Here is a 27,224-nt window from a genome sequence, read left to right on the forward strand (position 1 = left end):
AGCTTATTTGTCTTTATACGGTTTGGATAGAAATTCGCAGAGGAAAGAAAAGACTTATCCGCTCCAATACCTGTAAAGCATTGGAGCTTCGAAACTGATAGGTTTCACAGATTCATTCAAGTTTTCACCACTTTCGTCAAAATCCCCTTCTTCAAGTATATTTAACTGTTTTCGAGGTGGCTTATACAAAATTTCCTTTGACTGTGTGATCAAGTTTTTGATTTTACCAATGTCCACCTCCTTGTAGTCGTCTTTTGATTCTAGTAAAGAGATAACCTGTAAAAGTTTTGAGGTTGCTGCATTGTTGTATTTGAAGATTCCTAGTTTTTCTTCCAAAAGTTCGCTTGATTTCTTTTCTAGACGCTTTCTCTGTAGCTCAAACTCTTTTTCTAAAGACGTTAACTTCGCAAGTTTCATGTCTACTATTTTCAATTCGTGTTGAATTATATTTACGAGAGATTTATGCATTTCTCTTTCTTCGAAAGTTGCAAACAAATGAGACCTTGCTCCAATTATCCCAAAAGTATTAACTGCAGCATCTTTAACGTCCTTTAGAGCATCATCCTTGTCACTGGCGGGTGTGGCCCCTTCCTCGGGGTCCTTAAAGCGGTTGAGTTTCTTTTCCAATTTCTTATCCATCACCTTGATTGCTCTGTTGGATGCGGCCACTGCGACATCGGTATCCACCATATTGACAAGAAATGACAATGTGGACATGATCGGGTTATCATTTGGAGAAAATGATAAATTTGGGATATACTTTAATGGACCAAGGACATCCTTGTTATCCTCCAAAAATTTGTCTTCGATTGGTAACTGCAGGAATCTGATGATACACTCATCTGGGGTTTTGTTCCCACCCACAAACTCGGCAACCTTGTACCAATCATTTTTATGCTTGGAAACACCTTCGACCAATCTCTGCAACGAAATTTCATCCCAGTTATGATCTATATCTGGTTTGAGAATTTTTCTCTTTTTGAGGGGAGGTTCACTGTCAGGGGTTTTTTGTTCTGAGTCTTTTGTACTTTGTTTTTCTTCATCGGCACCTGTAGACGGAGGTGCTAATATAGCTCTTAATTTTTTGAGATCTGGGAACGTGGTCGGAGGTTTGTAGCTCTCAAATGGGAACATTCCCCTCGGGGTGTCATAATCTATCACAAAATCTCCCGTGTACGGTGGCTCTGTTTGCTTTGGTTTTGTTTCTGGATTCACTTGGTAATTGATTAATCCCCACTTGGTTAAGAATTTGTGTAGTCGGAGTAAAGATCCTGCATCTCCAATCAAGTTTCTTCTTACGGCTGTATAGGAGAGGTAATCGTTTGGGTTTAATCGATAGGAATTTATCATGAAGTTTCTGTATTTCATATAGATCTCGGCCGTTTTGTTTTTGTTGACGGTTTGGAAAAACTCCGGAAGAGACTCACGTTCAATTTCATGTATTGTGGACAAGTTGAACCAAGAAGAGTAAGAGGGCAACACGATGGTGTGGGTCTGTCTTCCTAGGGAAGACATCGATACTTCAGGCTCCTTACTCGGACTGGTGCCCACCTGGGGATTTGAGAGATTTTCGGCCGATTCTTGAAGATCGTTCACAGTTTCTGGTGAGCCTTGCTCTATGTTCTCCGGTTTGTCATCTATGCCAGTGCCAATTTTGTCCACGATTTCATTATTCTCCTTCTCCTCCTTCTCCTCCTCCAAGGCCGCTTCGTCCTTGTCCTCCGTTTCTCCAGCGCTGAGGTCTCCAATCGCCACTGTTTTGCTGTCAACGCCTTCCTCGTTGTGGTTCTCGTCGCCATTGTTCTCATCGTTGTTTTGCATTACAAAGTCGCCATCATCTGGATCATCGTTATCCAGAAGTGGAAGGCTGGAGTCGTCGAATAGGTCGTCCATATCGTTGTTGGAGCCTGAATTGGGCCCAGAACCGCCCTGGAACTTCTGTTTTTCTGCACTGTCCTTGGAATCTTCCGGAGAGTCACTCTTGACTTTCTCCTCAGCCTGCGCTGGTTCTGCTAGGACTGCTGCAGCTTCTGATGGGTCGCTGGCCGGCTTTTTCTTTGGAGCCGCCTGAGGCTCACCGCCGGTGGCCTGATTGGAGGCGCCATCAGCACCAGCGTCAGCGCCATCATCAGCGCCATCGTCAGCAATTCCGTCCTCGGTGGGTTTGGCTTGGTCCACCGCGGCTGGAGTGTCCTTTGCGACGTCTGCCTTCTCCTCGGGCATCTTGGTCTCTTCCAGCGCTTCTCCTTCTCCGTCCTTTGCCACGTTCGATGTGTTTCCCTGCTGCTCTGCAGTGTTTCCTTCTCCTGCCGCCTTCTCTGGCTCTATTATTTCGTCTGCGGCGGCGTTCTCCGCCGTCTCTGATGTGTCTTGCGGCACACTCTCGGCTGTGGCACTCTGTTCCGGTATGCCGGCCTCCTTCTCGCCGGCGCTCTCATCCTCTTCATCTGCAGCAGCCGCCTCCGGTGTACCACTTGCAGATACACTACTGGTGGCTCTGTCCTCCTCTTCCCTCTTCTCTGCTGTGCCGTTTGGCGGCTCAGTCTCGTGTTCCTGACGTGGTTGTTTATCCGATTGCGCTGGATGCGACTCCGATGCTTCTCCTACGGCCTCTGCCACGTTCTTCTGCGGCGTTTCTTCGTCCATCCTGGCGTACTTCTTATGCCCGATCAATAGCTGCCATCGCCTCTGCTTCCCTGGGCCCTCCTCCAACCCATTCGGCTCTTGTGCCACCGTCTCCTGGTCTATCTTCCTGTAGCAGGTACAGGCCAGCAGCTGGAGCAGGCGGAGCAAAGAGAGAGACCCGTCGGCGCGCTGCGCGGCCGGGTAACAGGTAATGGGCCAAAGGGTCCGGACTGATTGAAGTGGCCTGGTATCTGTGACGGGGAGGGAGGCAGAAGAAGCTACGGAATGAGAGGAGAAGAGACAGAGGGGCAATAGAGAAACGAGAAGACAATGGGTGTTGCAGGCAGGACTTTGAGAGTGCTTTTCCGGGGAACGGCCGGTGTTGCGTCGTTTGGACTCGGGTTTGCGGTGTTCGCCAGACCGTGGCCGGACTCGCCCATGTGGGTGAAGCCGATGGAGTTGGTGAAGGACGGGCGGGAGGTGCAGGACAGGCGGGTGGAGAAGGAGAGTGGCGGGGCGGCGTTTGCAGACGTGGACCTGTTCCAGAAGTACGCACGGGATGAGCGGTTTAAGCTGGTGCCCGTCGGGAAGCTGATTCCAGAGGCACACCGGTACAACCAGGTGTCGCAGGGGTTGATGGGGCTGGGCCAGCCGGTGATGCTTGTGGACCGAAAGGCAGGCGAGCTTGTGCTGTTTGGGAAGGCAGACAACACGAACCTGGTCGGGCTGGACGGCAAGATCCACAACGGGATTGTCTTGACGCTGCTCGACGAGTCGCTCTGCTTCTGCGGGTTCGACAGGCTCCCCAGCGGGAGGGGCGTCACGGCGAACTTGAAGGTGAACTTCCAGGAGAAGCTTGCTCCGGGCTCGAGCTTTGTCCTCACGGCCAAGGTGGACCAGGCCCGGGGCCGGAAGGTGAAGATCGACGGCAAGCTCGAGGTGCTTTCGGGGCGGGGCGCCGCCGGACCCACCGTGGCGGACGCCACGTGTCTACTAGTGGAGCCGAAGTGGTTCAAGTGGCTGAACTGGGTCGACCTGTTCTGACCAGGCTGTTTATATATCCGTATATCCTTACATCTTTCTAGTCCGTACAAGAGGGTTTTCTGTGGGAGGTCTCGGCAAATGCGCACACTGTGGAGAAGTTGAGGAAACGGGGGCCTTTAAATTTCAGGCAGGCTCCAGCCTGGGGTGGCACGGAGACCGGGTCAGATCCAGGGCCAGGAGGACGTGTTCTTTGGAAGAGACAAGGAAGGGAACCGGCAGCAGCAATGGACAGAGACGGCGAAGGACTTGCGGAGTCTATGTTCTCCCCCGGCGGCTCAGGCCCGGCGCAGACGGAAGCCCAGAAGGAGGCAGAGAAGAGACAGCAGATTCTAGACGAGTACAACATGAAAGCCTTGAGCCAGGTTGTGAACGAGAACGAGCTCAGGCCGGTGAACATTCTGCGGCTCAATGTGCTTGGCGGAGAGGGGAAGTTCAGGGACTCGTTTCTCAAGAGACAGCTCGAGCCGATCTGCTCGCAGCTCGACGACGGCGGCCAAACGCTGACGGTGTCGAAGCTCTTGAAGCGGATCGACCTGGTGAACATGAACCTGGTGAAGACGGACGCCATCTCAAACATGGGCTGCCAGCTTGCCGTGCCGGAGCGCCAGCCGTACAACGTGTTCAACCCGGACTTGTTGAACCTCGTGGTGAACATGCAGATTGTTCCCGTGAAGAAGTTCTTCATGAAGATTGGCACGAACGTGGGCAACGGAGAGGGGGACGGGTACGTCAAGCTCCAATGGAAGAACATCTTCGGCGGCGGAGAGTCGCTGGATCTCGACACGAACATCTCCTCGGATGAGTTCCGTTTAAAGTCGAGCCGGTCCGAGTACTTGATAAACTACTCGTGCCCTCTCTTCAACCTCCCTGACTACAAGTTCAGCTCGGTATTCTACCACTCGTCGAGATCCATCGACTACACGTCATTCCACAATCAGGCGATCGAGGGCCTGACGCTGAAGTTGAGCACGAACCGCCTCCCTATGGAGAACAAGCTGAACCACGAGCTCTCCTTCGAGAACTTGGTCAGGTCCGTCGACTTGAGAAGCTCGCCCAACGCGTCGTACAGAAACAACTCGTTGATCACCGACTACTTTCTCTTCAACTCGGGGCACAGCTTCAAGTCGTCGATCACATACTCGATTGTCAGAGACTGTCGCAGCTCGAGGTACATTTTTGACAGCGGATACTACATGAGGATGTCGAACGAGCTGTCGTTGTTTTCGCAGAACAAATTTGTGAAAACGTGTTTCGACTACTCCAAGGCCCACCGGCTCAGCAAAGACATGGTTTTCAACCTGAACCTCAAGACAGGGCTCATCCACCCACTCGCCAACGACCTTGTCCATCCGATGGATAAGTTCCAATTGGGTGGCGCAAACGACGTCAAGGGGTGGCAGGTTTCTGGCATGGGGCCGAAGCAGATGAATATGAGTGTTGGCGGAAACTACTTCCATGCTCTCGGACTGAACCTCTTCACGAGCGTTCCGTACTTCACGGACTCGAACTTCAAGCTCCACTTCTTTTCGAACGTGGGCAAGTTGACCAACCTGGCCAATGCGGGCAACATCCTGAGAAACAACGGCGTCAGCGCCGGCTTCGGCTTGTCGTACAGCCATCCAATGGCGGCATTCGAGCTCAACTGGGTTGTGCCTATCTCTGCCAATGCCAACGACGGTCTGCGGAAGGGCCTGCAGTGGGGGATCGGAGTGTCGTTTCTCTAGCGGCGTGTATACGATATGTAAATAGACTTAGAAATAGATCTTGCCGTAGGCATTGCGGCACAGCAGAAGGGGTCGTTGGCGTATGCTTCCATTGATCCGTTAATAATATATATAGGGGGCTACGCACATCGCTACATGGTTTCTCTGCTTTCGATCCAGGTCTTGTGCATGGCGACGATCCGCGGGATGATGAGGGACTCGATCTCGACCTTGTGTTCGGCGGCGTCCTTGGAGAGGCGGATCCAATGCTCGTTGTCCGGTGTGACAAACACGACTTCGTACTTACGTGTCTGGAGAAGGTTGCCGATGACCAACTGGTGGTTGTAGCGCTCCAGGGCGGTGCGGGCCTTCTTGATGAGAATCGTGTTGTCGGTCTCCAACTTGAAGCTGACAATCATGGCGATGGGCGCCCACGAGTCAACCAAGCGGCGCAAGAACTTCGGCACGGGCTCGAGGTCCACCACCAACTTGCCGCCGTGCTCCTGGCTCTGGATCTTGTGCTCCGGGATCCGAGAGGTCGGCAAGAAGAAGTCCGACACCGCGGCCGCCAAGTAGAAGAGGGCGTCCGAGCCGATCACCGAGAGCTCCTGCGCAATCAACTTGAGCGTGAAGAGGTACTGGTGCACCGTCGTGAACGGCACAAGGAGAAGCATGTTGTTCGCCTTCACCTTCTGGTACTGCGCCAGCACGCTCAGAAGATCCTTCTGGAGCACGCCGTCCACCTCGACCCGCTCCCCGTCCTGCGAAAACTGCAGGTGGTCGAGGAGACAGTTCGTCGTGTGGCTGAAGTGTCTCGAGTACGGCAACAACGAGAACTCCCGGTGAAGGAAGATCACCGAGTACCCCTGCTCGAGGAAGTACTCTGCCGACGTGGCGCCCCGCGTCCCGGCGCTGAAGTTGTCGATGAACCGCACCGTGTTGTTTTCCAACGGCACCGTCGTCCCCCCCGACGTCACCAGCACAATCTTCCGCCGCCGCCCGTGGTTCTCGTTAATGAAGCTCGCCACGCCCGTGCTGATCTGCGAGAGGTACGCCGGCGGCTTGTGCAGCCGGAAGTAGCTGTCCTCGTCTATGGGCGTCGCCGCCGGGAACTCGGGAAGCGACCGGTCGATTGCCGACTGTGCGTCCGGCACCGACGTCGCCACCCGGCTCAGCAGCCGCTTTTCGTTGTTCTCTCTCGTCGCCATCGCCTGTCCGTCCTAGCCCTGGAACCCCCATCCTCTTCCTTTCTTTGCCCTCAGCCATCCGCCGAGCCGTCTTCCTGTCAGTCATCGTCTTCTTCACCACCTCCCGGTTCATGCTCGCCCATGGCCCCGTGCCGACGCGTCGGCGCAGCGTGAAAATTTTCCGCCCGTCGGTGCGCTGACCCTGGCTTTCTCCCTGTCGGGGGGGGAGGCTTGACGGACACTGGCTCGACGTCTGGCGGGAGCAGGAGCAGGAGCAGGAGGACGGGTGGCCGTGAGTCCATAAGAAGAGCTTTGGCACCATTGGCGTCGTTGAAACAGGTCTCCCGTGCTCGCAGCAGGAATAAACCGCAGAAAACGCCCAATTGCACCGCTTTTTCTCCCCAGCACCTGCACCAGACCCTCTGTCCGGCACGTAAGAGCTCCCCGTACTCTCACACACACCCACTTCCACTGCAATCGCACACAGACCCGTGTTGACTCTCCATCCAGCGGTGCATCGACTCGATTCGTCTAACTCCACTCGGTTCTCTTCACTTGAGCTCTCTTTCTCCAGCGAGTCCTTGAGTCCCTGAGTCCTTGAGTCCTTGAGTCCTTGAATCCTTACTAATACTGTGCATCCATCTGTTGTCTAATTGATCTACTCGTTATCACCTTGAAACGCTCGCTAGCACCCCACCCGCCTCTCGCCTCGTCCAGATACCCAGACAGCATGTCCGCAGATCAGATACAACAGCAGGACGCCGCTGCGCAACCGCAGTCCCCGCTACAGGACCAGCAGCAGCAACAACAAGAACGGGCCTCCACGCCGGACGCCCAGCAAGACTCCACCCCGTCGTCGTCCCAGATCCCTCTGATTGCAGAAGAGACCCAGAACGTGGCGTCGATCGCCGACGGCGGCCGTGAGTTGTCCAAAACCGTCCTCTACGTGGGCAACATCCACAGAAGCGTCGCAGACGAAACCTTGCAGGACCTCTTCTCGTCCCTGGGCAACCCAGTCAAGTCGCTGAAAATCTTACAGGACAAAAACAGACCAGGATTCAACTACGCGTTCGTCGAGTACGAAAGCCCAGACTTCGCCGAACACGCTCTCCACAGCTTGGACGGTACCTCCATTGCGGATAACCAGCTGAAAATCACAAAGGCTTTCCAAACGCAACAGGTGAAAAACTCAGACACTTTCAATCTATTCATCGGTGATCTCTCCCTGGAAGTCAACGACGAGGTTTTGAACTCGTTCTTCCAGAAGTTCCCCTCCCTAGTCCAGGCTAACGTCATGTGGGACATGAAAAGTGGTAGATCCAGAGGTTATGGTTTCGTTTGCTTTGACGACAAAAAAGACGCCGAAGAAGCATTACAAACCATGAACGGCTACATGTTGGGCGACCGCCCAATCAGGCTGAACTGGGCCTCCCACAGAGACCGCCGTCACAATAACAGCAACAACAACCTCCATAACCACAACAATAACCACAACAATGGTGGCATTGGTTTTGGTAACAGTAACCACTACAACAACAATAACAACCTCGGCAACAACAACAACAACAGTTACTACAACAATGGCAATATCAACAGCAACTTGAATAGCATGATTAATATTAATGGCATGAACAACAACAATAATAATGGTAATACCAATAACAACACTAATAGTAATGGCGGTAATAACCTCATGAACAACGGCATGGGCGGTGACATGAGTAACAGCATGAATATGATGAATGTGAACATGATGAACAACTCTGGCTTCAACAGTAGCAACTCATCCAGTGCTCCAAACTCAAACAATAATATGCTGATGAAAAAAGACGCCACCCATAGCAACATGGCTATGGGAAACATCAACAGCATGAACAACATTAACGGCATGAACAACGGCGGCAATAAAATGCGCCACAACATGATGTCAATAAACTCGATAGATATGATGAACAACCAACCAAACGGCAATATGAACAGCATGATCAACAGACCTCCTGTGATGGGACCTCCATCTTACGAAATGGTCTTGAGACAAGCCCCAAGTTGGTTGTCCGCCGTTTATTTGGGTAACTTGGCAGATTACACCACACAAAATGACTTGATTCCTTTACTACAAAATTTCGGCTATATCGTAAACTTCAAATTGCTTTCTCATAAAGGTTACGCATTTGTCACTTATGATACCCATGAAAGAGCTGCAATGGCAATCGTTCAACTGTCAGGTTTTACCATCAACGGCAGACCTTTGAAGTGTGGTTGGGGTAAATCCAACAAAGTTGTCAGTGATATAAGAAACATATCTCCAGACGTCAGAATTCCATAATTTATCTTTTGGGTTTTCCTTCCCCATATATAACCATAATCGTGTTTGCATGTGATAGAATCTTTTTATTATCTGTTTATTTATTTATCTAATTATTTATTTACCTATTTATTTATTTATTTTCCCTCTAGTTCAATCTGATTTATTTTGTTTTTTATTTGTAGATTTCAGGAAAATTTAATTTTGCAAGCGTGGTGGTCTAACTGCCTAATTTGGCATAACCGCGTTTGTAAATTCATGTCAGAATCATCTTCCTAGTTACATGATTCTGCAAATATTCGTACCAGTAAATAAACGTGAAACACTAGCAAGCTTTTTGAATAGCAAACAACACAGCTTTAAAATATCGCCGGTTTACAAGAATGAGCGAATTCAACAACGTCGTCTTCTCCCGGAATCATTACACTCCTCATTATAGTACTCCGTACCGAATAGAGAGAGTCACTATTCACCTCAAAGATCTCGATACAACGGCCACTATCTACCCACTTTTTAATATCAACCAAGCACCAACAAATCTCATACGATTTTTGTCACAGGAATATAATGATGAGATTTTACGTGGAGATACACTACCCTTTTTTGACAAGTTGGCAGTCGAAGAGTTCCAGAATTTCTGGTTTGGACAGTTCGCCGCAGTGATGTGCATAGGCGATGAACCAGAATTGAGCGAAGATATAACAGTGAATGAATGGGCTAAACGGTGTTTGGGTAGTTTTTTCATTAAGTCGGCATATCCGGGAAGGTGCTCACATATTTGTACGACTAACTTTTTGGTCAATGCTGGTATAAGACGTCGAGGAATTGGTTTTTATATGTGTGAGTGCTTTTTAAGATGGGCTCCAACTTTGGGGTATAGTAGGTGCATTATTGATTTGGTTTTTGAAACGAACATTGGTCTCAAAAGATTATTGGAAAAATGCGGATTTCATAAGGTAGGGAAGGTCAACTCATGTGCAATGTTGAAAAGTACCAAAGATATTTTGATCAACTCTTTTATTTTCACCAAGGAACTGACAATATTTGAAGAAGATGCAAATACTTCTAAGCATGCAAATATACTTACATACTTGCTTTCTGGTCAATATCCTGAGAACTCGAGTAAAGAAGATCGAAGCCGGTTGAGGGCATTGGCATATCATTACGAAGTACTAAACAGCAAATTATATTTAAAAGGAAAAGAAGTTGTTTCAGATGTTGACGACCAGCTGCGTATCATCAAACAAATACATGGACAAGATCACATGGGCATAAATAAAACAACTAGCTTAATTTCGGCCAAGTATTATTGGTCAAAGATAAAATCGACGGTGAAGAAAGTAGTTGATGAATGTGAAACATGTAGGCAAGACTCAGAGTCCAAAACTTCAAGAAAAAAGCGTCAGCGTACCAACCCTAAAGCTACCACGGCTACCGAAGATATCAACAGAATGCAAAACATACCAACATTATCGAATCAAAGAGATGAAACAGAAATCTCCAACGTTAACAATTCTCAAATTGACAACTCCAGGAACGTACACAATGATCTATTAATGCAACAATCTGATAATGTTCTGATGAACTATATCAATCTTTCCGCTAACACGCCTTATCAGCCGAACAATAATTACCTTGCCGGATTGGGGTATAAGGAAAAAGCCCCAGCTTCGAATCCTGCCAGCAATAGTATTTCTTCAAGCCAAGATTTTGTCTCCCTGATTAATTATTATGATGCATCTCAACTAGAGGCTAACTCTAGAAATTCCAATGGTGGGCTAGAACAAATCAATGAATCAAACACGAAAAGATCTAAGCGTAGCCTGGTTAGTTTTGGACAAGTCAATGAGCTCAACAATAACATCTCTCATCCTAGAAGCTCCGAAACTTTGAGTACCAATCTTCAACATTCTGAGAACCATGCATTCACCAACAGAGACATATCACATCAAGGTGCTGAAGATGATGAAGATGAAGATGATGACTATGAATACACTGGGGAGGCTGATGAAGGAGATGACGATGAAGAAGATGACGATGAGGATGGTGATGATGGTATTGAAGATACCGATGCCAATGCGACTGCCACTGCCAATGCTGATGCAAATGATGTTGATGACCAGTACGACCGTAGTGATAATGATTCCAGGGAGGGAGTTGATATCAGTAGCGACTATGTGTCCTTCACGAATAACAGACTAAGCTAATAAAAAATGCAAAGAGTCTGCGAAAAAACTAATCATCAGAGCATCCTCTATTTACGTAAAATACGAAAAAGGTTTCGTAACGCCACCAACAGTGGCAGTATTTGTATAACCTCCAGCAGGCATAAAGTTAAGGTGTAAATAAGTATGTCGATTAAATTGCTGGTGTTTGGGCCTTTTATAAGGATATAGAAATAGAAATGTTTTATATGAACTGGAAACGTGATAAGCGTATTCGTTTGTCCAAATTAGGAAGCACGCACTGCATGGAACAATTTTCATGGTCGAGACAGAAAGTATGTATTTTTATTATTACGATTGCTTCGATGATCATTGATTACCTTGTTAATTTGTATTGACCCTTGCAATTGACAAACATAATTTGCAAGGTGAACACCCTTGAAGTACAAGCTTAATAATACTAGCTGGGATTGCTGTGCTGACACAGTGAACTTTTAAGTGTATGCCAGCAATGGTGAACTATGCCCATTCAAATTCTTCAGAAAGGTCATCGAATCCACAACATATAACATCCATCGACGAAGAACTAGAGTCAGATGAAACAACTAACGGTCAGAACTCCTCTCAAAGTCAGCATGGTATTCCTTCTCCAAAGGAAGCTGGAGATCATGATAAACATCACAATATTCGAGCGTATTTTCCAAGAAGGTTAAGTAGTCATCGAAGACAAAATCAGATTCCAACACCTCATGCAGAAGCTGATGAAGTGTTGGACTCTCCACATAGGAGCCATTTTGGGATGAATTTTGACAGGACTAATACGTTCCTAGACGATACACATATCAACCTCAACAATATCCGATATAGTATAGGTGAACGAATAAGGGGTGTAATCTATAAGATCGAGGATACAATTGGCCCTATCGTAAAGAAAATCATTCCAAATTTTATCATAGCACACTATGTATACATCCTGTTTTGGGTGATTCTTGGATCAGTTATAATATACCCTCAGAAGGATATGGAATACGTTGATGCGCTGATGTATGCTGCCGGTGCCTCTACTCAAGGTGGCTTGGCTACTACGCAAATGAATGACATGAAATTGTACCAGCAAATTACAATATATGTTGTTTGCATGTTTACAACACCAATTTTCATTCACGGTTCCTTAACTTTCTTAAGACTTTACTGGTATGAAAAAAGATTTGACAACATCAAAGAAAAATCCATTCAGCAATACAAAATGCGCCGAACAGCTACGATTGCTAATCTGAGAACGGAAACTTTGAATGCCAGAACAATGACGGGCACAAGTGGAAACGTTAGAGACAAGGGTTATGATAGTCACAATGCTTCTGAAGGTCTCACAAGCCGTATGAAACGATTTGAGAATAATATGAAAATACAAAACAATAAGAAAGCCGTCAACAGTAAACAACAGCAAAGCCCTCAAATCATAATACCATCAGATGATCTGTCAAAGGAAACACCTCTTCGTCAGAATAATGTCACAAGTCCATCCCGTTTGAAATTCGAGGTTGCTAATTTCAATGAAAGGACCCGCCAACCCTCTGACTCTAATGAAGTTGTAAAACATGTGAGTGAACCAAGTGATGCCTCAAACTCACCTTCTTCTTCATCTTCTTCATCATCATCATCATCATCATCGTCCTCATCCTCATCATCATCATCAAGCTCTTCTAACAGTGATAATGAGAATGCGATTGCAGATGATGATAGATCTAGCGTCAATCAAAACATTGTTTCCTCGACTAAAAATCCCCATGCACCAAGTAATACGACATCTTCTTTAGGTAACAAAAATGGGAAAAAGATAACCAGCAGCAAAAAAGGCAATAACACTAACAACAATGGTGTCCCTAATATTAAGACTAATATTAACACCAATAATACCCCCAACATTAAGTTCGGTGAGCTTCCAAAACCAACAAAAAAAAGAAAAGAGATTTGGATCCTAGAGACTTGTATATGTCCATTTCAGTTTTGCAAAATAATCCGGAGAAAAATGAAGATATTGAATCCGGACCTGCTCTTCATATAAAAGGTCCAAGAGAACTTGAAAATGACAAGAAGGCCAAAAGATTACCGGGACACCGACTAAAACACAGGAAGCTGCTTAAGGAGAGAAGACTTAAAAGGCTCAAAGAGAGAGGAAAAGAGATGGTAGATACTCAGAAAAGAATACTTCACAAAGATATAGAAGATCTTGAAAAGGAAGATTTTGCATTACACCTGCCGACGAGTTTTGACATTGATCCCCCAAAAAAGAAAGATCAAAGATCTTTATCAGTTCCGGCATTTATCGACGATCATCCTTTGTCGACAGATAGTAGTAATATGGATATCAAGGAGGATAATGATTCGTCAGAGAACAATCTGAATCCCATCTCAACCAATGATCAAAAAATTAATCAAAACCTGAAAAAGATGGAACGCTCTCATACTATTCATATTCCTAGTTTTTCAAAAAAGTTATTCAACACGCTAGGACATGACATTCAAAAGGAATTTGGATCAGGAGTGGAGCAGAATGAAGATCAAGATGAAGACTTTAAAAGCGAAGAGTTTCCACGCAAGGCGAACCGGAGAAGGGCTAGCTTTTTCACTAGAACCTTGACCGGGATGTCTAGAAGAAGAACCAGGTCAGACCCTTCGGCGCTGTCGGATGATGAGCTGGCAGATCAATATGGATCTCAATTTCCGACTAATTACCTTTCTTGGAATCCGACGGTAGGAAGAAACTCTAAATTCATTACCTTATCCACTGATCAAAAATATGAATTAGGTGGTGTAGAGTATCAGTCAATGAGACTTCTATGCAAATTGCTAGTGATATATTATGTTGGTTTCCATCTTGCTGGTATTGTCTTTTTTGTTCCATTTATTGATACGAAGAAGGAATACAAGCAACAACTTAGAGAGGTCGGAGTGTCACCTACATGGTGGGCATTTTTCAATTCTATGAGTTCATTCAACGATCTTGGTTATTCATTAAATCCTACTTCAATGGTAATGTTTGCTCAAAACGCATACGTTCTTATCATCTCATCATTTTTCATCGTTATCGGTAACACAGGTTTTCCTATCTTCTTGCGATTTCTAATATGGCTGTTAAGATTATTTACTCGTCCTTTAACAATGACACATGATTCCCTCAGTTTCTTATTGGATCATCCTAGACGTTGTTTTACTTTGCTATTTCCTTCCGGCCCAACGTGGTGGTTAACTGCAGTACTTATTATTTTGAATGGATTCGATTGGATATTGTTCATTATTTTGGACTTTGGGAGTTCAACATTATCATATCTGCCTAAAGGCTACCAGATCTTGGCCGGTTTGTTTCAGTCTATTTCAACTAGAACTGCAGGCTTTAATGTTGTTAATTTGTCAACTTTGCATCCTGCTATCCAAGTAAGTTACATGGTGATGATGTATATATCTGTCTTACCTTTGGCTATTTCAATTCGAAGAACCAATGTTTACGAAGAACAGTCTTTGGGTGTTTATGATAGGGATGAGGAAGCTAATCCCGATGCTGAACCTAAGCTGAAATATATTGGAACCCATTTGAGAAAACAGTTGTCCTTCGATTTGTGGTTTTTATTTTTAGCAATTTTTATCATTTGCATCGTTGAGGGTGGAAGGTTGAAAGGAGGTGATGTCAATTTTGGAATTTTTCAGATAATGTTTGAAGTTACCTCGGCATATGGAACTGTTGGCTTGTCTTTGGGATATCCCACATCGAATGCTTCATTTTGTGGTGAGTTTTCCAAGCTTTCAAAGCTAGTCATTATTGCTACGTTAATAAGAGGTCGTCATAGAGGCTTGCCGAATTCCATTGACAGAGCCATTATGTTATCAGACCAAACTCTTAACTTGAGAGATGATTTAGAAGCCTATCATGCGATGAGAAGAAACAACACTATGGTTTCAGACGACGTGAGTAGTTTGTTTCCGAGTATTTCGAGGGCTGCTACAAGAGCTTCTAGATCGAGGAATGCCACGTTAGATAGGCAACCCACTATTTCTGAGAATTTAAGAAATGGTGTCATTCCCTTCAAATCAATTGCACATAAGCTAGGAAAAACGCTCGGAAAGATAGCATCCAATGTTTTGACGGTATCTGGTACCTCGGTCGATAAATATTCAAGACAGTTGACGCAGTATAATACTTATGATCCGTCCTACCCTCGTAGTAGATCAACGACATACAGTGGTTATGATAGAGCATCCAGGAGGAACACACGAATTGATGAAGAAGACGGTGAGAATAACATTGATGATCCAGATTTTCATGACTATCATGAGTATAATGATAGGAAGTACGGAAGAACAAATGGAGGAGAGTCAATCCCTCTGTATAATGTCAATGATGCAACTCCCAATGAGGAAACTAACATGCACACACATTTCATAAATCACCTGAATGACAAGTCAATTTATGACAATAGAATGCAAGAAGGATCTTCAAGCTCTGAGGATCGGGCAAACCCAGCTGTCAATGGATATGATGGTTTTGTTTCAGGGGAAGATCTTCGTACTTATCATACAAATGATTCTGGTGAAGATACAGAAAACAAGCGTAAGTACGAGGAAGCTCGTTTGAGTAAATACAGGTCCAGATAATCAAGTCTATATATTTATGGTATATTTCTGATACATAATATTAAATGCATATAAAAAGATTTAGGTGTTTATGTTTACTGCGAGGATTCCATTTTATTGGTCCAAGGGATAGTCTAACTTGCTGCGCCTCCTAAAATTGACAGTAACCAAAAGCAGTCCGACCTACTTTGCTTTTGCTTTTACTGTAGCATTCAGCGGTGAAAAGGAAGAAGAAATGGAGCAAATGTTTGTTCTCGACCATGAAGTGCAACTTACCGGTGTACAATGGTACATGAGGGAATTCCGAAATAGGATATTAAGGTGCCGCAGTACGTCATCGGATGCGTCAGAAAAAAAAAGGTTGTTATTGCAATAGCCATCGAGAAGTAAATTTGGTTCCTTTCTCCATTTCATAAAGATCGCTAAGTGTGTTAGTCTCAGTACACTATAGGTGGCATTTATGAACTCTTGCTCTTGCCCCAAAATAAAAAGAATGGAATTTTCCATCAGATAATGATGTAGCCGGTTTTGATTCTTTCTTTAGTAAATATTGGGTGTTTGTCTAAATATAAAAATTCAATATGACAAACAAGAGCATTAACATTTCCACTCACAGACCTGAAAGCACTCATGCAGACAAATGTTTTGGTGTGTTCTCAAAGCTCAAGTCTTGTCTGTCTAGCCTCGAGTACCTGTTGGCTTCCAATTTTGTGGTAGCACATTATTGTTACATTCTTTCCTGGATTGTTATGGGCTCGTTTCTTATTTATGTCATCGGAAACGTCAACACCCTGAATTATCTTGATCTTTTGTTTTTTTGTTGTTCGGCAAGTACACAAACGGGGCTAAGCACTGTTGTTGTCAAGGAATTGACTCTTTTTCAGCAAATTGTTCTATACTTCAGCTGTGCATTCACAACCCCTATATTTATTCACGGATCCTTGATTTTCATTCGTTTGTTTTGGTATAAAAAAGAGTTTGAAGATATTGAGACGATATCAATTTATCAGTATGAATTGAGAAGAACAAACACCATAGTTACGGGCTGGCATTTCCAGATCAGGTACGAGCTACTTCAACGAAGCGGCCGCAGAAGGAATGAATTTATATAATTCTTCCCAGGATTTAGCTTTACGTCTCAAAAATATCGATAATTATTCGGCTAGTGTTGATCAGAATCCTAAGAAGCAAGATATCAGGTTTGCTGATCTTCCCAAGCCTCGGAAACGTGCATCACATTATACAGACGAAGCAAGTGATAGAATATTTAATTTTGATTCAGATATAGAGGGAGAAACTGATGAGGAGGAAGATGAGGCAAACTTATTGCGAACAGTTTCCGTACAAAACAGTCGTGGTAGAAAGAGGGGACGGTTTAATATATTTAAACGGAAGCTGGAACTGAAGAAGATGTTGTTAAATCAAGATAACGAGCTGAACGGTAGCATCAATTCTTCGATAGTAACAACCTATGGTAAAACTAATGATGATAAGAGTTCTATTTTCCGTGGTGACTACACGTACGGTTCTATTGATGCTGAAGACACAAAATTTGCTGAAGATAATTGTTCACTGAGAAGGTCACACACCAGTGTTATGAGTGATACTATAAGAAAAATCAGAAATAGTGTTTTCAAAAGGTCATTAACCAGCTATTCCAACAGAACTTTCACTCTGATGAATCTCAACGAATTAAATGATGAAGAGTTACTGGATTTTGCAACAAGGAATCATGTTAAGCCTTTTGTTTGGGGTTTCCATGGAAGAAATTTTAACCATATTCCTTTTACTAAACAACAAAAGGAGGAGCTGGATGGCATAGAATACCAAGCAATGAAACTGTTGGGGCGTGTTATTTTTGGTTATTACTTTGGCATTCTGGTAATTTCTACCTTATGTTTATTTTGGCTTGTTAGACAGAAAAAAGGTTATGAAGAGATATTAGTTAGTGATGGATGTTTGAACTCTACTTGGTGGGCATTCTTTACTGCTTTGAGTGCCTTTTCTAATGAAGGTCTAACTCTAAACATATCCTCTTTCAAAGTTTTTGATCAAGAAATTAGTTTATTGAGTATCATTACAATTATCGTGCTAGCAGGTAACACTGTTTTTCCAATCAATTTGAGAATTTTAGTCTGGACTTTAAGGCTGATGACCAGGCCATCTACAATGGCATATGATTCGTTGACTTTCTTGTTGGAGCATCCACGGCGTTGCTTTACTTTGATTTTTCCATCTGGTGCAACATGGTGGTTGTTGTTTGTTCTAATCTGTATGAACATGCTAGACTGGGCGTTATTTGCAGTTTTGGATTTTGGACGTGAAAGTCTAAGCTATTTGCCTGAGTGGTATAAGGGATTTGATGGTTTGTTTCAGGTAATTTGCACGAGAACCACTGGGTTCAATGTTTTCCAATTGGCAGACTTTAGCCATGCCTTCCAATTGAGCTATGTTGTCATGATGTACTTATCTGCGTTACCACTTGCAATATCTATTAGGAGCACTAATGTTTATGAAGATCAGTCACTGGGAATCTATAAGCTAGACGAAGAAACCGCTTACACAAAACCTAAACTAGAATATATTGTTGCACATATAAGGAAGCAATTGTCAGATGATATATGGTTCATTTTCTGTGCTGTTTTTATTATCTGTGTTGTTGAAGGACAGCATCTCGATGCCGGCGATATTGATTTTGATATTTTCAGGGTAATATTTGAGGTTGTGTCTGCTTATGGTACTGTTGGGTTGACTTTAGGTTACCCGGGGTCTTTTGCATCATTCTGTGGAGAGTTTCATGCTATCTCAAAGCTGGTAATCATGGTAGCTATGCTAAGAGGTCGTCATAGAGACTTGCCAAATGCTATTGATAGGTCCATTCTACTTCCGGGAAAAAAGCTAAACAGCATTGATGATAAAGAAAATGAGATTCACCTGCAAAGGGTCGGTACAGATATATCAGGAGAGCTGACTGGTGGGTACTTCTGAAAGCAAGGAAGGTGGGAGTAGGTAGCAGGTAGAGCTTTTATGGTTACAGTATTTTTGATTTTTTGGGTAGAAGTATAGATAAATTATACATACATATACTAGGGTTTTCTTTTCTGTATTAGCAAAAGTTTAGTCTTCGTCACTGGCAAACATATCCAGATCGAAATCTTCTTCATCTAGGTCATCTTTGTTGATTGAGTCGTCGGCCTGTTTTGTGTCGTCGGCAGTGGGCTTCACGTCAGTAGTGTCGGTCGTCTGTGTTGGTTTTACCGCCTCTGCGGTGCCGTTTTCGGCCTCGTCGTTGAAAGCATCCATGTTATCTACATCTTCTTCGTCGATAGCGTCGATGTCCATGCCGTCCGCATTGTCTTCTTCTTCCTCTTCTTCGTCCTCGTCCTCTTCCTCTTCTTCTTCAGCAGCCTGTCTCTGGCGCAATTGAGAGTAGTATGCAGATAATGCATCCAGTTCCTCTGCTGTTGTTCCTTCCGTGGCTGAAGCAGGTACGGCGGTTTTGTCGGAGGTTGTGGACATGAAGGTGGAAGCGGTCGAAGGCTTTGTAGACGAGCCTGCAGCACTTTCTTCCTTCATTTGCACCGAAGCCATCGGAGCAGTGTTGGAAGGCTCTGCTGTCTGTTCAGCTTTTACTGGGAGCTGCATGGTAGAGTCGGTATCTGAAATTGCAGGTTGTTCTGTCTTGACCGGTGAGGTCGAAGAATCTGGCGCTTGTTGGCCATTTTCTCCCTTTACGGCTACGTTTGTACCATCTGTGGAGTTTATTAGAGTCGAGTTGTCTTGAATGGTATTAGCGGTGGTTGCAGAAGTGGTAGTTGTGCCATCGTCGTTATCAGGCTGTGCAGGGTTTGCAGGGTTCTCTTGGTCCTGCTGTTGGATGAGATCTGCATCCTCGTCCTCTTCCTCTTCGAGATCCAGTCTCCCCAAGGCTGCCTTGCCGACAGTCGACTCTTGATGCCAGGAGGGTAGGGCGTTTTGCCTGAGCTTTTTGTTCCGGTCCTCTCTCTTCTGTCTTTCCCGCTTGAGGTCCTCGTCGTCGGCGGTGATGGAGACGTGGATGGTGGCCTGGGAGCGCTTGCTTGCGTCGCTGAGGTTTGTGTTGTTGTTCTCCAACTTCTTGCGGCGGGCGGAGGTTCTCGTGGAGACGGAGTAGAGGGCCAAGGAGTCGGAGAAGGCCGGGACGTACTTGATGAGGGTTGTGTCGAAGTTGTTGTCCTCGATCTTCAAGTCGTCGACAATCTTGAGGTACTTGATGATGGGCTCGACAAGAGACATGAGGCGCTCCAACTTCTCCTGGCCCTTTTTCTGCTCCTGGGAGATGTCGTCGTCGATCAAGTAGTCGCCGCAGATGGAGCACTCGAAGTTGAGCCGGTCGTCCGTCAAGAGGGACGCTGCGTCGAGAAGCGTGTATTTGTGGTGGCAGGTGGGGCAGATGTAGCCCTGCGGCTCGGAGAAGTTGCCGATCTCCTCCTTGACGTGCTTGACAATCGTGTGGATCTTCCACTTGATGGAGTCGATCGCCTCGATGCTGTGCACGTAGTAGTATGTTCTGGTGAACAACTTGTAGGGCTGCGTCTCCTCCTTTTGCGTGTGCGCCACAATCAACTTGTCCTCCATGAGCTTGTTGCAGAACGACCGAAACACCTTCTTGTGCATGCAGCAGAGCTTGATGAGGTCGTCCTCAAACAGCACGTTGTGGAAGAGAATCGCCTCCATGATGATGATCGACTGGTGGGGGTAGAACATGTACACCACCTGTCTGAGGAGGTGTTTGACCGCGTCATCGTTCACTTGGAACGCTTTTGAGACTGCCGACATCGCGAGCGGTTACGTGGGGGTCGGTAACGCTGGCCTGTACCACTACTGCTGCTCTTCTGGAGCACCTGGCTTCTGTTTTCGGCCCGGTTTGTTGACCACATGAATCCGACAGAAGCTCCATTTCTGTCTGGACGGCAAACGAGGGATCGCCACCTCGCACGTGACCGCAAACTTACGTAAGACATTACGTAATCTGTAGCGGCTTACATAATCTGCCTGTTTTTCCTTTTTTGCTTTTTGCTTTTCGCATTTCCGGCATTTTACGTTTATGGCTCCACTTTTGCGCTGCGCAGCGGAACAATGGCCTCGAGGAGCAGAGCAGAGCAGCCCCGGGGTGGGGACGGGCCTGAAGAGGAGCAGCACAGCAGAAGAGGGACGCCGGAACAAGAAGCAGGAGCAGGTCTGCGAGGCGGAGCGATGTGCAGTCGGCGCAGGCGCCGGGCAGCCGCAGCGGCGCAGAGCGGCGGTGCGGGGAGGTCCGGGGAGCAGGCCTGCGGAACAGGGGAGCAGGCTTGCGGAACAGGGGTGTGGGCAGCCCGACGAGAAAACAGGCACAGGCACAGCAGCAGTAGCGGTCGTAGTGGTGGCAGGTGCAGGCGCAGGTGCAACAGCAGACGGCCCGGGGCCGTCGCCAGATGTAGGCCGCAGGCCGTAGGACGGCGCCGGCAGCCGGCGCCGCCGAGGGGCGGCTGCGAGAAAAGTCGCCAGATCCACAGCGTGCCCGGTGAGGAGGGCCCGACAGAAAGAGCAAGAGGCGAGCGCTCTGGAGACAGAGAGAGGGAGGAGGGCCAGTGAAAGACAGACTGCTGGGAAACGGGGGCGGTCTGCTCAGCGGGTGGACAGGCGTGTGGGGGTCAGCAGAGCAGCACAAAGCAGCAGCAAGGGCCCACCGCTTCATACCAGTCAACCCTACGTCGCAACCGTCTCTGGAAGACACATCTTGCTTGTCTGCCAACACCCGACACCGGCAACCAGCAGCAGCAGCAGCAGCAGCAGCAGCAACAGCATTGGCAACAGCGCTATTGGCACCGACAAACAGCCCACCCTCCGTTTTGTCTCTGCGCCAACGCACACACACACACAAACACACAGCACCCGTCCATACATTCATCCGTGTCGAAAGCAGACCGCCCCTCTGTTTCGTGACACTCCCTGCGGCCCAGAAGCTCAGCGCAGCACACACGCGCAGAAGACCAGACAGCAGCACCAGCCATGGCCTCGAAAACAATGCCAACGACAACCAACAACGTGCCTGAGGAGCCCGAATTCATCACATACTCGACCTTCCCCTCCGGCAAGCACCAGGGCAAGACCCACTACATCATAGTCGGAGCAGGCATCATCGGCGTCTGCATCGCCTTCTACCTCACCCGGCACCCGAAGTTCGACCCGAAAAAGCACTACATCACCATTTTGGAGAGCAAGCGAGTGGCCGGCGGAGCCAGCGGCAAGGCCGGCGGCTTGTTGGCTTTGTGGGCGTTCCCGCAGCAGATTGTGCCCTTGAGCTTCCAGTTGCACCAGGACCTCGCCAACGAGTTCGGCGGAGAGGACGAGTGGGGCTACAGAAGATTGACCACGATCAGCGTCGAGGGCGACATTTCCGACGCAAGGCTGAACTACATCCAGGAGTACAACCAACGATTGAAGGCAGAGAAACAGCCCGGCAGATCCACAAGGAACAGCAGGAATGCGAGATTGAACAACATCGCCGAGAACGCGGCCGCCGACGGCGCCTCGGGCGCCAAGAAGAACAGTAAAGAAAACAATGATGAAACTGCCGACGACGCCGACGCCGATGACCACGACGACGCCCGTGACGACCACGACGAGTTTGAAAAAGCGCTAAACGCCCACTTGGACGTCGGAAGCAAACCCATGAGCAGAGCCACAACAATCAAGAAAAACTCCATCGAGATCGAGTCGAACGACTCCTCCGCAGAAAAGCGGTCCTCCCACTTACCGAAAAACCTGATGTGGATCGACGACAAGGTGATAAACGACTGGAACCAGTTAGGTAACGAGTCGACGACCGCCCAGGTCCATCCATACCAGTTCACCACCTTCATCTTGAAGCAGTGCATAGCCACCGGCTGCGTCGAGCTGGTCATTGGCAAGATCGACGACATCATCATTGACGAGGAGTCCGGCGAGTGCAACGGGATTATATATCATCCGTCGAGCGCCAAAGCCGAGAACGAGGGACTGACTAAGCAGAAGTTCGAGCTCCACGGAGACAAGGTCATAATGTCGATTGGTCCCTGGACGTCCAAGATCCTACCGGACTGTCCGATAAGCGGGCTCAGAGCACACTCAATCATCATACAACCCGAGAGAGTCGAAGAAATCAGTCCCTACGCCGTCTTCACCGAGTTGAAGTTGAACAAGAACAAATTCGTCAGTCCGGAGATCTACGCCAGAAAGGACGAGGTCTATGTCTGCGGAGAAGGTGACTCAAGCGTCTTGATACCTGAAACCACCGACGACGTCGAGGTTGTCACCGAGAAGTGCGAAGAGCTTTTCAAGTACGTCTCCAAGCTCTCAAACAACCTGAAAAACGGCAAGGTGTTGAAGAGACAGGCGTGCTACTTACCCGTGTTGGACATCCCCTCCTCCTCGGGCCCGCTGATCGGTGAAACCAACGTCGACAACCTCTACCTCGCCTCGGGCCACTCCTGCTGGGGGATAAACAATGCTCCGGCAACAGGCCTGTTGATGAGTGAACTACTTCTGGACGGCGAGGCCACCTCGTGCGACATCAGCGCGTTGAATCCTTCCTTGTACTTCGACGCCACGTTGATCTACGATGAGGAAGAGGCCGACCTAGAGAACGACGATGACGAAGACGCCGGCAGCAATGCCAGCGAGAAAGGAAGTTACGAGGACAGCTACGACGACGATGACGGTGCCGAGGAAGACGACGACGAAGACGAACAAGACGAACAAGACGGCAATGCCGACTAGACGACGATGACGCAACTACTACAATCACAACAATAACGACGACGCTACCAACGGCGGCATGTGCTCTGCCTCTGGTTCTGCCTCTGGTTCTGCCTCTGGTTCTGCCTCTGGTTCTGCCTCTGGTTCTGCCTCTGGTTCTGCCTCTGGTTCTGCCTCTGGTTCTGCCTCTGGTTCTGCCTCTGGTTCTGCCTCTGGTACCGTTCCCCGCATTATCGAGCCCTACCACCGTCTCCTGCCGCCAAGAACAGTGTATTCTGATCTAATATAATCATCTATTTGTATAATTTCCCACAGGTAAAGAAAAGAAAAACAGAAATCCGTGCACCGTGTTTTGCGCAGTGTGCTCCGTGCTTGCCCGCGACTTTGTGGGAGAGTAAATTCTTTTTTCCTTTTTGCCCGCCACGGCGTGGAGCACCACCGTTCTGCTGAGCACGGGTGTCTTCCTCAGCGAGACGAGCAGAAGAGACAGTCAGGCCAATAACTTAAGAGCATAGCACCAGCATCAACAACGAGTAGAAGCATATTACAGCATATCCAGTTACCGACATTCTCTCTCTTTTTGTCCTTTTTTCTACCCTCCCCTGTCTTCAGTTTTTGCATCCATCACAGCCAAAAGCCTAATTCCAGAAGACTCAGATCTAAGCCAAAACAGCACAAAACACAGCAAGCATCAGCATCACTCGCTGCCATAGGTCACTCACAACTCGTCTAGATTAACGGGCACTAATACAATATATACACCCGCAAACGCACCCAATGTGGAAATTAGTACAAAGCGGCCTATCTGTTGTTGCCGGAACAGCAGAGCCGGAATATGGACCGGATTCTATCCACCCAGTGGCCTCCGACCTCAAAGAGGGCGAACCTCTGTACTCGGACTTGACCATCGAAGACTTGAAGTATGTCTCTCCAAACCACACCAACGTCGAAACACAGACCTTCTATTTTGAAGACACCAAGCACGCTGGGTTTGCACAGGTCATCCACTCCAACGTGATAGGACTGCACACCACCGCCCAGTTCACCTTCAAGATTTTCGAGAAGGAGACTCCCCAGGACTTCATATGGACCTCCACCAAGCTCGAGAACTTCTCCATCGAAAACGGGACCGACTTCAAGGCTGACAACCTCTCGATCGTTCTAAACAAGGACAAAATCAACACTTACCATATTGACTCCTCTGTCAACAAGCTGACCGAGGTTCATTTGACTGTGAAGCGTATCGGCAGCAGTATAAAGTTTGGCAAGGACGGTACCACCTACTACGGAACAGAGGTCGATAACCCTTGGGGCTCCATGAGACATGTTTTCTGGCCAAGATGTAACGTAGATGGTAATATCATCTTACGTGAAGTCAAGCCAGAGCAAGACCTTGACAACTTGGAGCCTGAGGAAATTGAGTACGTTGTTAAAGAGAACGTTACCATCAAGGACGGTTTGACTATGTACGTGATGGCTTTGCAGGGTATGAAGCCCCACCATGCGGCTGCCACATGGGACTTCTTGAATTACCAATCTGACGACTACTCGGTCGTTTTGATGGAATTCACCACTCCCCCAGCTTACAACAAGACCAAAGTCAGTATCTCCATGGTAGTCGATAAGGAAGGTAAGATCATTCTCGGCACATTGGACAACGACACAAAGCACCTCGAAACAAAGGTGGACGAAACCTCTGGTTGGGATATCCCATCCAAAATCTCGTACACCTTAAAGGACCCTGAAGACGACCTTAATGTGGAAGTCGTTGGTGAGTTGAAAAATCTTTGTGAAAGAGTCGATGTTATGGCCGAAATCCCACAGTTCGTTAAGAGCATTGTGAGCGGAGTCGCCGGCACAAAGCCTTACATCTACCAGTTCAGCAATACCATGAAAATGACCATAACGAAGAATGGTAAGGTGGAAACAACCGATTCCGGTTACGCCTACAGTGAGTCAACTTTTATTACTGCTATCTAAAGCGGAGAGTGCCGTATAGGATCCATATGTGCTTTTCGATGAATACTCTTCCCAGTCCTAGTATAACGATTGCTTTTTTTTCGTTCTTCTTCTTTCTCTTTCTCCCTGTTTATTTCAGTCTCCTTCTAATCTTTTGATTTCTTCCTGTTTTCTCCAAGTCTATAATATCTCTTGATCCAAACGTAATATAATACAGCTTAATATACAACTTCTCACTCCGCCTGCCTATGGGACGGGAAAAAAGATTACTGTCTGGATGACGTAATTTGCGCGTTATCGGAATTAGATAGAGGGCATGTTTGTGTGGCGGAGGGAGGGAGAGATGCAGATGATGGATAACAGGATCTCTTGATGGCCAATTCAGATTGCAAAGCTTTTGCTTAACTTACTGTTAGAACAAAATAGTACAATATTACCAGATATTAACAACAGTAGGAATTATGCAAGGAACACTGCCTTACGCCTTGGCTGCTCACGGACATTCCGGAGTGGCTGGGATCGGCGATGCGCTTATCCACGATGCCACAGATAATAGCTTCAACAAGAAGAGCGTTGACCGCAGGAGCAGAGTCACTGGTCAAAACAGAGAGGATGTTGGGATATCAAACGTCTCTATGGAGCTTGCTGGAAGTGGAGTGAGCGGCAACTCCGAGTGGGTTCTCTTCAGCCCCTACGATGAGGGAGAAGAAGAGGAAGAGGAGGAGTACGATGCTGCTGAAACAGGAAGCATCTTAAGCACACGATTATCCTCATTCCAGTCTCCAATCAAAAATAGGCGCTCCAGCTCATTTGAAACCACAGGGTACGTGATTAGCGATTTTGGCTACAGTTTAAAGTCGGGATATGTTACCGACGAGGGTAAGAATTCGGTTACCGATAACGGAGTTGAAGACGCTGACGAAGGGTATGATGACGAAGACTATGAAGACGATGAAGAAGAAGATGATGAGGATGATGAGGATGGAGATGATGATGAGGATTCGCTAGCAGGTGATGTCAGAAGCGGAATTAAGGACATGCAACGATCAAGGCTTGACGAAATAGAAAGCAAGAAGCATGACGAACTAGTCAGCAAAATAAACACGTGGAAGCACAGTGTCAAGACGGTGAATGGAGTGACTCCGAAGGTTGACGGTAGGTTGACAATGGGAAATGAGAAGAAAAGAGAGGTGAAAGCGGAAAAAAGATTCACGAGTGTGAAAGAACACAAGGCAAGGGAAAGTGAGATTCGGGTCTTCAAGAGTGCCGCCAGCCGCCTCTGCAGCTCTCTAAAGAAAGAAAGGTTAGTGGAGCATGAAGGCATTTTTATGAACAACCCCGAGCTAGAGTCCTGTGTTCCTGGCTATTGGAAGAGAATGATGTTGGATAATCTGATACAGTACAATGCGGAGCCGGGAGCTGCTTCAGTGGGTTATAATATATTGGGCGATGATGTGAAGGGTGGGAACAGAAATTTTTGGGAACCTGAGGAAAACATCAGTGTTCAGAGCGTTAGCACCGGTTGGGAAGGAGGCAGTATTCTTGGATTTTAGGCACGGATAAATCCTCATGATCATCCAATATGTATTTAGCATTTTGAAACAAAAAAAAAATGGAGGAGGCCAATGCATGATGTTCTCCCATGCAATGTTACATTGTTATAACTATGTTTGGTTTTGTTCGTAGTGTGTTGAAATTTTAGGACTTTTGTCTGACCGGTTAATGAATGTACTGTCTATAGCAAATATTCCAGAAATTATTATATCTGATATAAAATACACAAATCAAAATATTCCTACTTGATTCTCCGCAAGAAAATAAGGGAAAGGAGGAGATTAGGAAAAGAAAA

General features: G+C 46.9%; 13 protein-coding genes across 13 annotated transcripts; 9 read left to right on the plus strand and 4 right to left on the minus strand.

Moving 5' to 3' along the window:
* Positions 1-54: 54 nt before the first annotated feature.
* On the minus strand, positions 55-2,646 carry PICMEDRAFT_73869 (hypothetical protein; the record flags this gene model as incomplete). The annotated part of the gene is made up of 1 exon (XM_019164612.1): positions 55-2,646. One exon carries the CDS (start codon positions 2,644-2,646, stop codon positions 55-57), a length of 2,592 nt encoding a protein of 863 aa, XP_019016196.1.
* Positions 2,647-2,955: 309 nt separating this feature from the next.
* PICMEDRAFT_73870 (hypothetical protein) lies at positions 2,956-3,669 on the plus strand (the record flags this gene model as incomplete). The annotated part of the gene is made up of 1 exon (XM_019164613.1): positions 2,956-3,669. One exon carries the CDS (start codon positions 2,956-2,958, stop codon positions 3,667-3,669), a length of 714 nt encoding a protein of 237 aa, XP_019016197.1.
* Positions 3,670-3,893: 224 nt separating this feature from the next.
* On the plus strand, positions 3,894-5,393 carry PICMEDRAFT_73871 (hypothetical protein; the record flags this gene model as incomplete). The annotated part of the gene is made up of 1 exon (XM_019164614.1): positions 3,894-5,393. One exon carries the CDS (start codon positions 3,894-3,896, stop codon positions 5,391-5,393), a length of 1,500 nt encoding a protein of 499 aa, XP_019016198.1.
* A 131-nt stretch (positions 5,394-5,524) lies between these two features.
* On the minus strand, positions 5,525-6,580 carry PICMEDRAFT_73872 (hypothetical protein; the record flags this gene model as incomplete). The annotated part of the gene is made up of 1 exon (XM_019164615.1): positions 5,525-6,580. The coding sequence occupies one exon, from the start codon at positions 6,578-6,580 to the stop codon at positions 5,525-5,527; it is 1,056 nt and encodes a 351-aa protein (XP_019016199.1).
* A 709-nt stretch (positions 6,581-7,289) lies between these two features.
* Positions 7,290-8,885, plus strand: PICMEDRAFT_35617 (hypothetical protein; the record flags this gene model as incomplete). Its single annotated transcript, XM_019162953.1, has 2 exons — positions 7,290-8,004; positions 8,503-8,885. 2 exons carry the CDS (start codon positions 7,290-7,292, stop codon positions 8,883-8,885), a joined length of 1,098 nt encoding a protein of 365 aa, XP_019016200.1.
* A 362-nt stretch (positions 8,886-9,247) lies between these two features.
* On the plus strand, positions 9,248-9,901 carry PICMEDRAFT_35736 (hypothetical protein; the record flags this gene model as incomplete). Its single annotated transcript, XM_019162964.1, has 1 exon — positions 9,248-9,901. A coding segment is annotated over one exon (654 nt), but the record flags the coding sequence as incomplete, so codon positions are not given.
* Positions 9,902-11,445: 1,544 nt separating this feature from the next.
* On the plus strand, positions 11,446-15,748 carry PICMEDRAFT_17588 (hypothetical protein). The gene is made up of 2 exons (XM_019161656.1): positions 11,446-12,963; positions 12,999-15,748. Exons 1-2 carry the CDS (start codon positions 11,541-11,543, stop codon positions 15,677-15,679), a joined length of 4,104 nt encoding a protein of 1,367 aa, XP_019016202.1. The 5' UTR covers positions 11,446-11,540; the 3' UTR covers positions 15,680-15,748.
* A 1,008-nt stretch (positions 15,749-16,756) lies between these two features.
* On the plus strand, positions 16,757-18,646 carry PICMEDRAFT_12828 (hypothetical protein; the record flags this gene model as incomplete). Its single annotated transcript, XM_019159971.1, has 1 exon — positions 16,757-18,646. The coding sequence occupies one exon, from the start codon at positions 16,757-16,759 to the stop codon at positions 18,644-18,646; it is 1,890 nt and encodes a 629-aa protein (XP_019016203.1).
* Positions 18,317-20,950, minus strand: PICMEDRAFT_17589 (hypothetical protein). The gene has a single exon (XM_019161657.1). It carries the CDS (start codon positions 20,474-20,476, stop codon positions 18,776-18,778), a length of 1,701 nt encoding a protein of 566 aa, XP_019016204.1. The 5' UTR covers positions 20,477-20,950; the 3' UTR covers positions 18,317-18,775.
* PICMEDRAFT_166095 (hypothetical protein) lies at positions 20,569-21,839 on the minus strand. The gene is made up of 2 exons (XM_019161276.1): positions 20,989-21,839; positions 20,569-20,967 (listed from the first exon to the last, which is right to left on the minus strand). The coding sequence occupies exons 1-2, from the start codon at positions 21,585-21,587 to the stop codon at positions 20,661-20,663; spliced, it is 906 nt and encodes a 301-aa protein (XP_019016205.1). The 5' UTR covers positions 21,588-21,839; the 3' UTR covers positions 20,569-20,660.
* Positions 21,704-23,437, plus strand: PICMEDRAFT_35848 (hypothetical protein; the record flags this gene model as incomplete). The annotated part of the gene is made up of 2 exons (XM_019162970.1): positions 21,704-22,104; positions 22,345-23,437. The coding sequence occupies 2 exons, from the start codon at positions 21,704-21,706 to the stop codon at positions 23,435-23,437; spliced, it is 1,494 nt and encodes a 497-aa protein (XP_019016206.1).
* A 458-nt stretch (positions 23,438-23,895) lies between these two features.
* Positions 23,896-25,464, plus strand: PICMEDRAFT_17591 (hypothetical protein). The gene has a single exon (XM_019161658.1). The coding sequence runs from the start codon at positions 24,194-24,196 to the stop codon at positions 25,394-25,396; it is 1,203 nt and encodes a 400-aa protein (XP_019016207.1). The 5' UTR covers positions 23,896-24,193; the 3' UTR covers positions 25,397-25,464.
* Positions 25,465-25,779: 315 nt separating this feature from the next.
* On the plus strand, positions 25,780-27,188 carry PICMEDRAFT_17592 (hypothetical protein). The gene has a single exon (XM_019161659.1). It carries the CDS (start codon positions 25,837-25,839, stop codon positions 26,926-26,928), a length of 1,092 nt encoding a protein of 363 aa, XP_019016208.1. The 5' UTR covers positions 25,780-25,836; the 3' UTR covers positions 26,929-27,188.
* The last annotated feature ends 36 nt before the right edge of the window (positions 27,189-27,224 follow it).

Source organism: Pichia membranifaciens, assembly GCF_001661235.1.
Source record: "Pichia membranifaciens NRRL Y-2026 unplaced genomic scaffold PICMEscaffold_5, whole genome shotgun sequence".
Taxonomy (NCBI): Eukaryota; Fungi; Ascomycota; class Pichiomycetes; order Pichiales; family Pichiaceae; genus Pichia; species Pichia membranifaciens.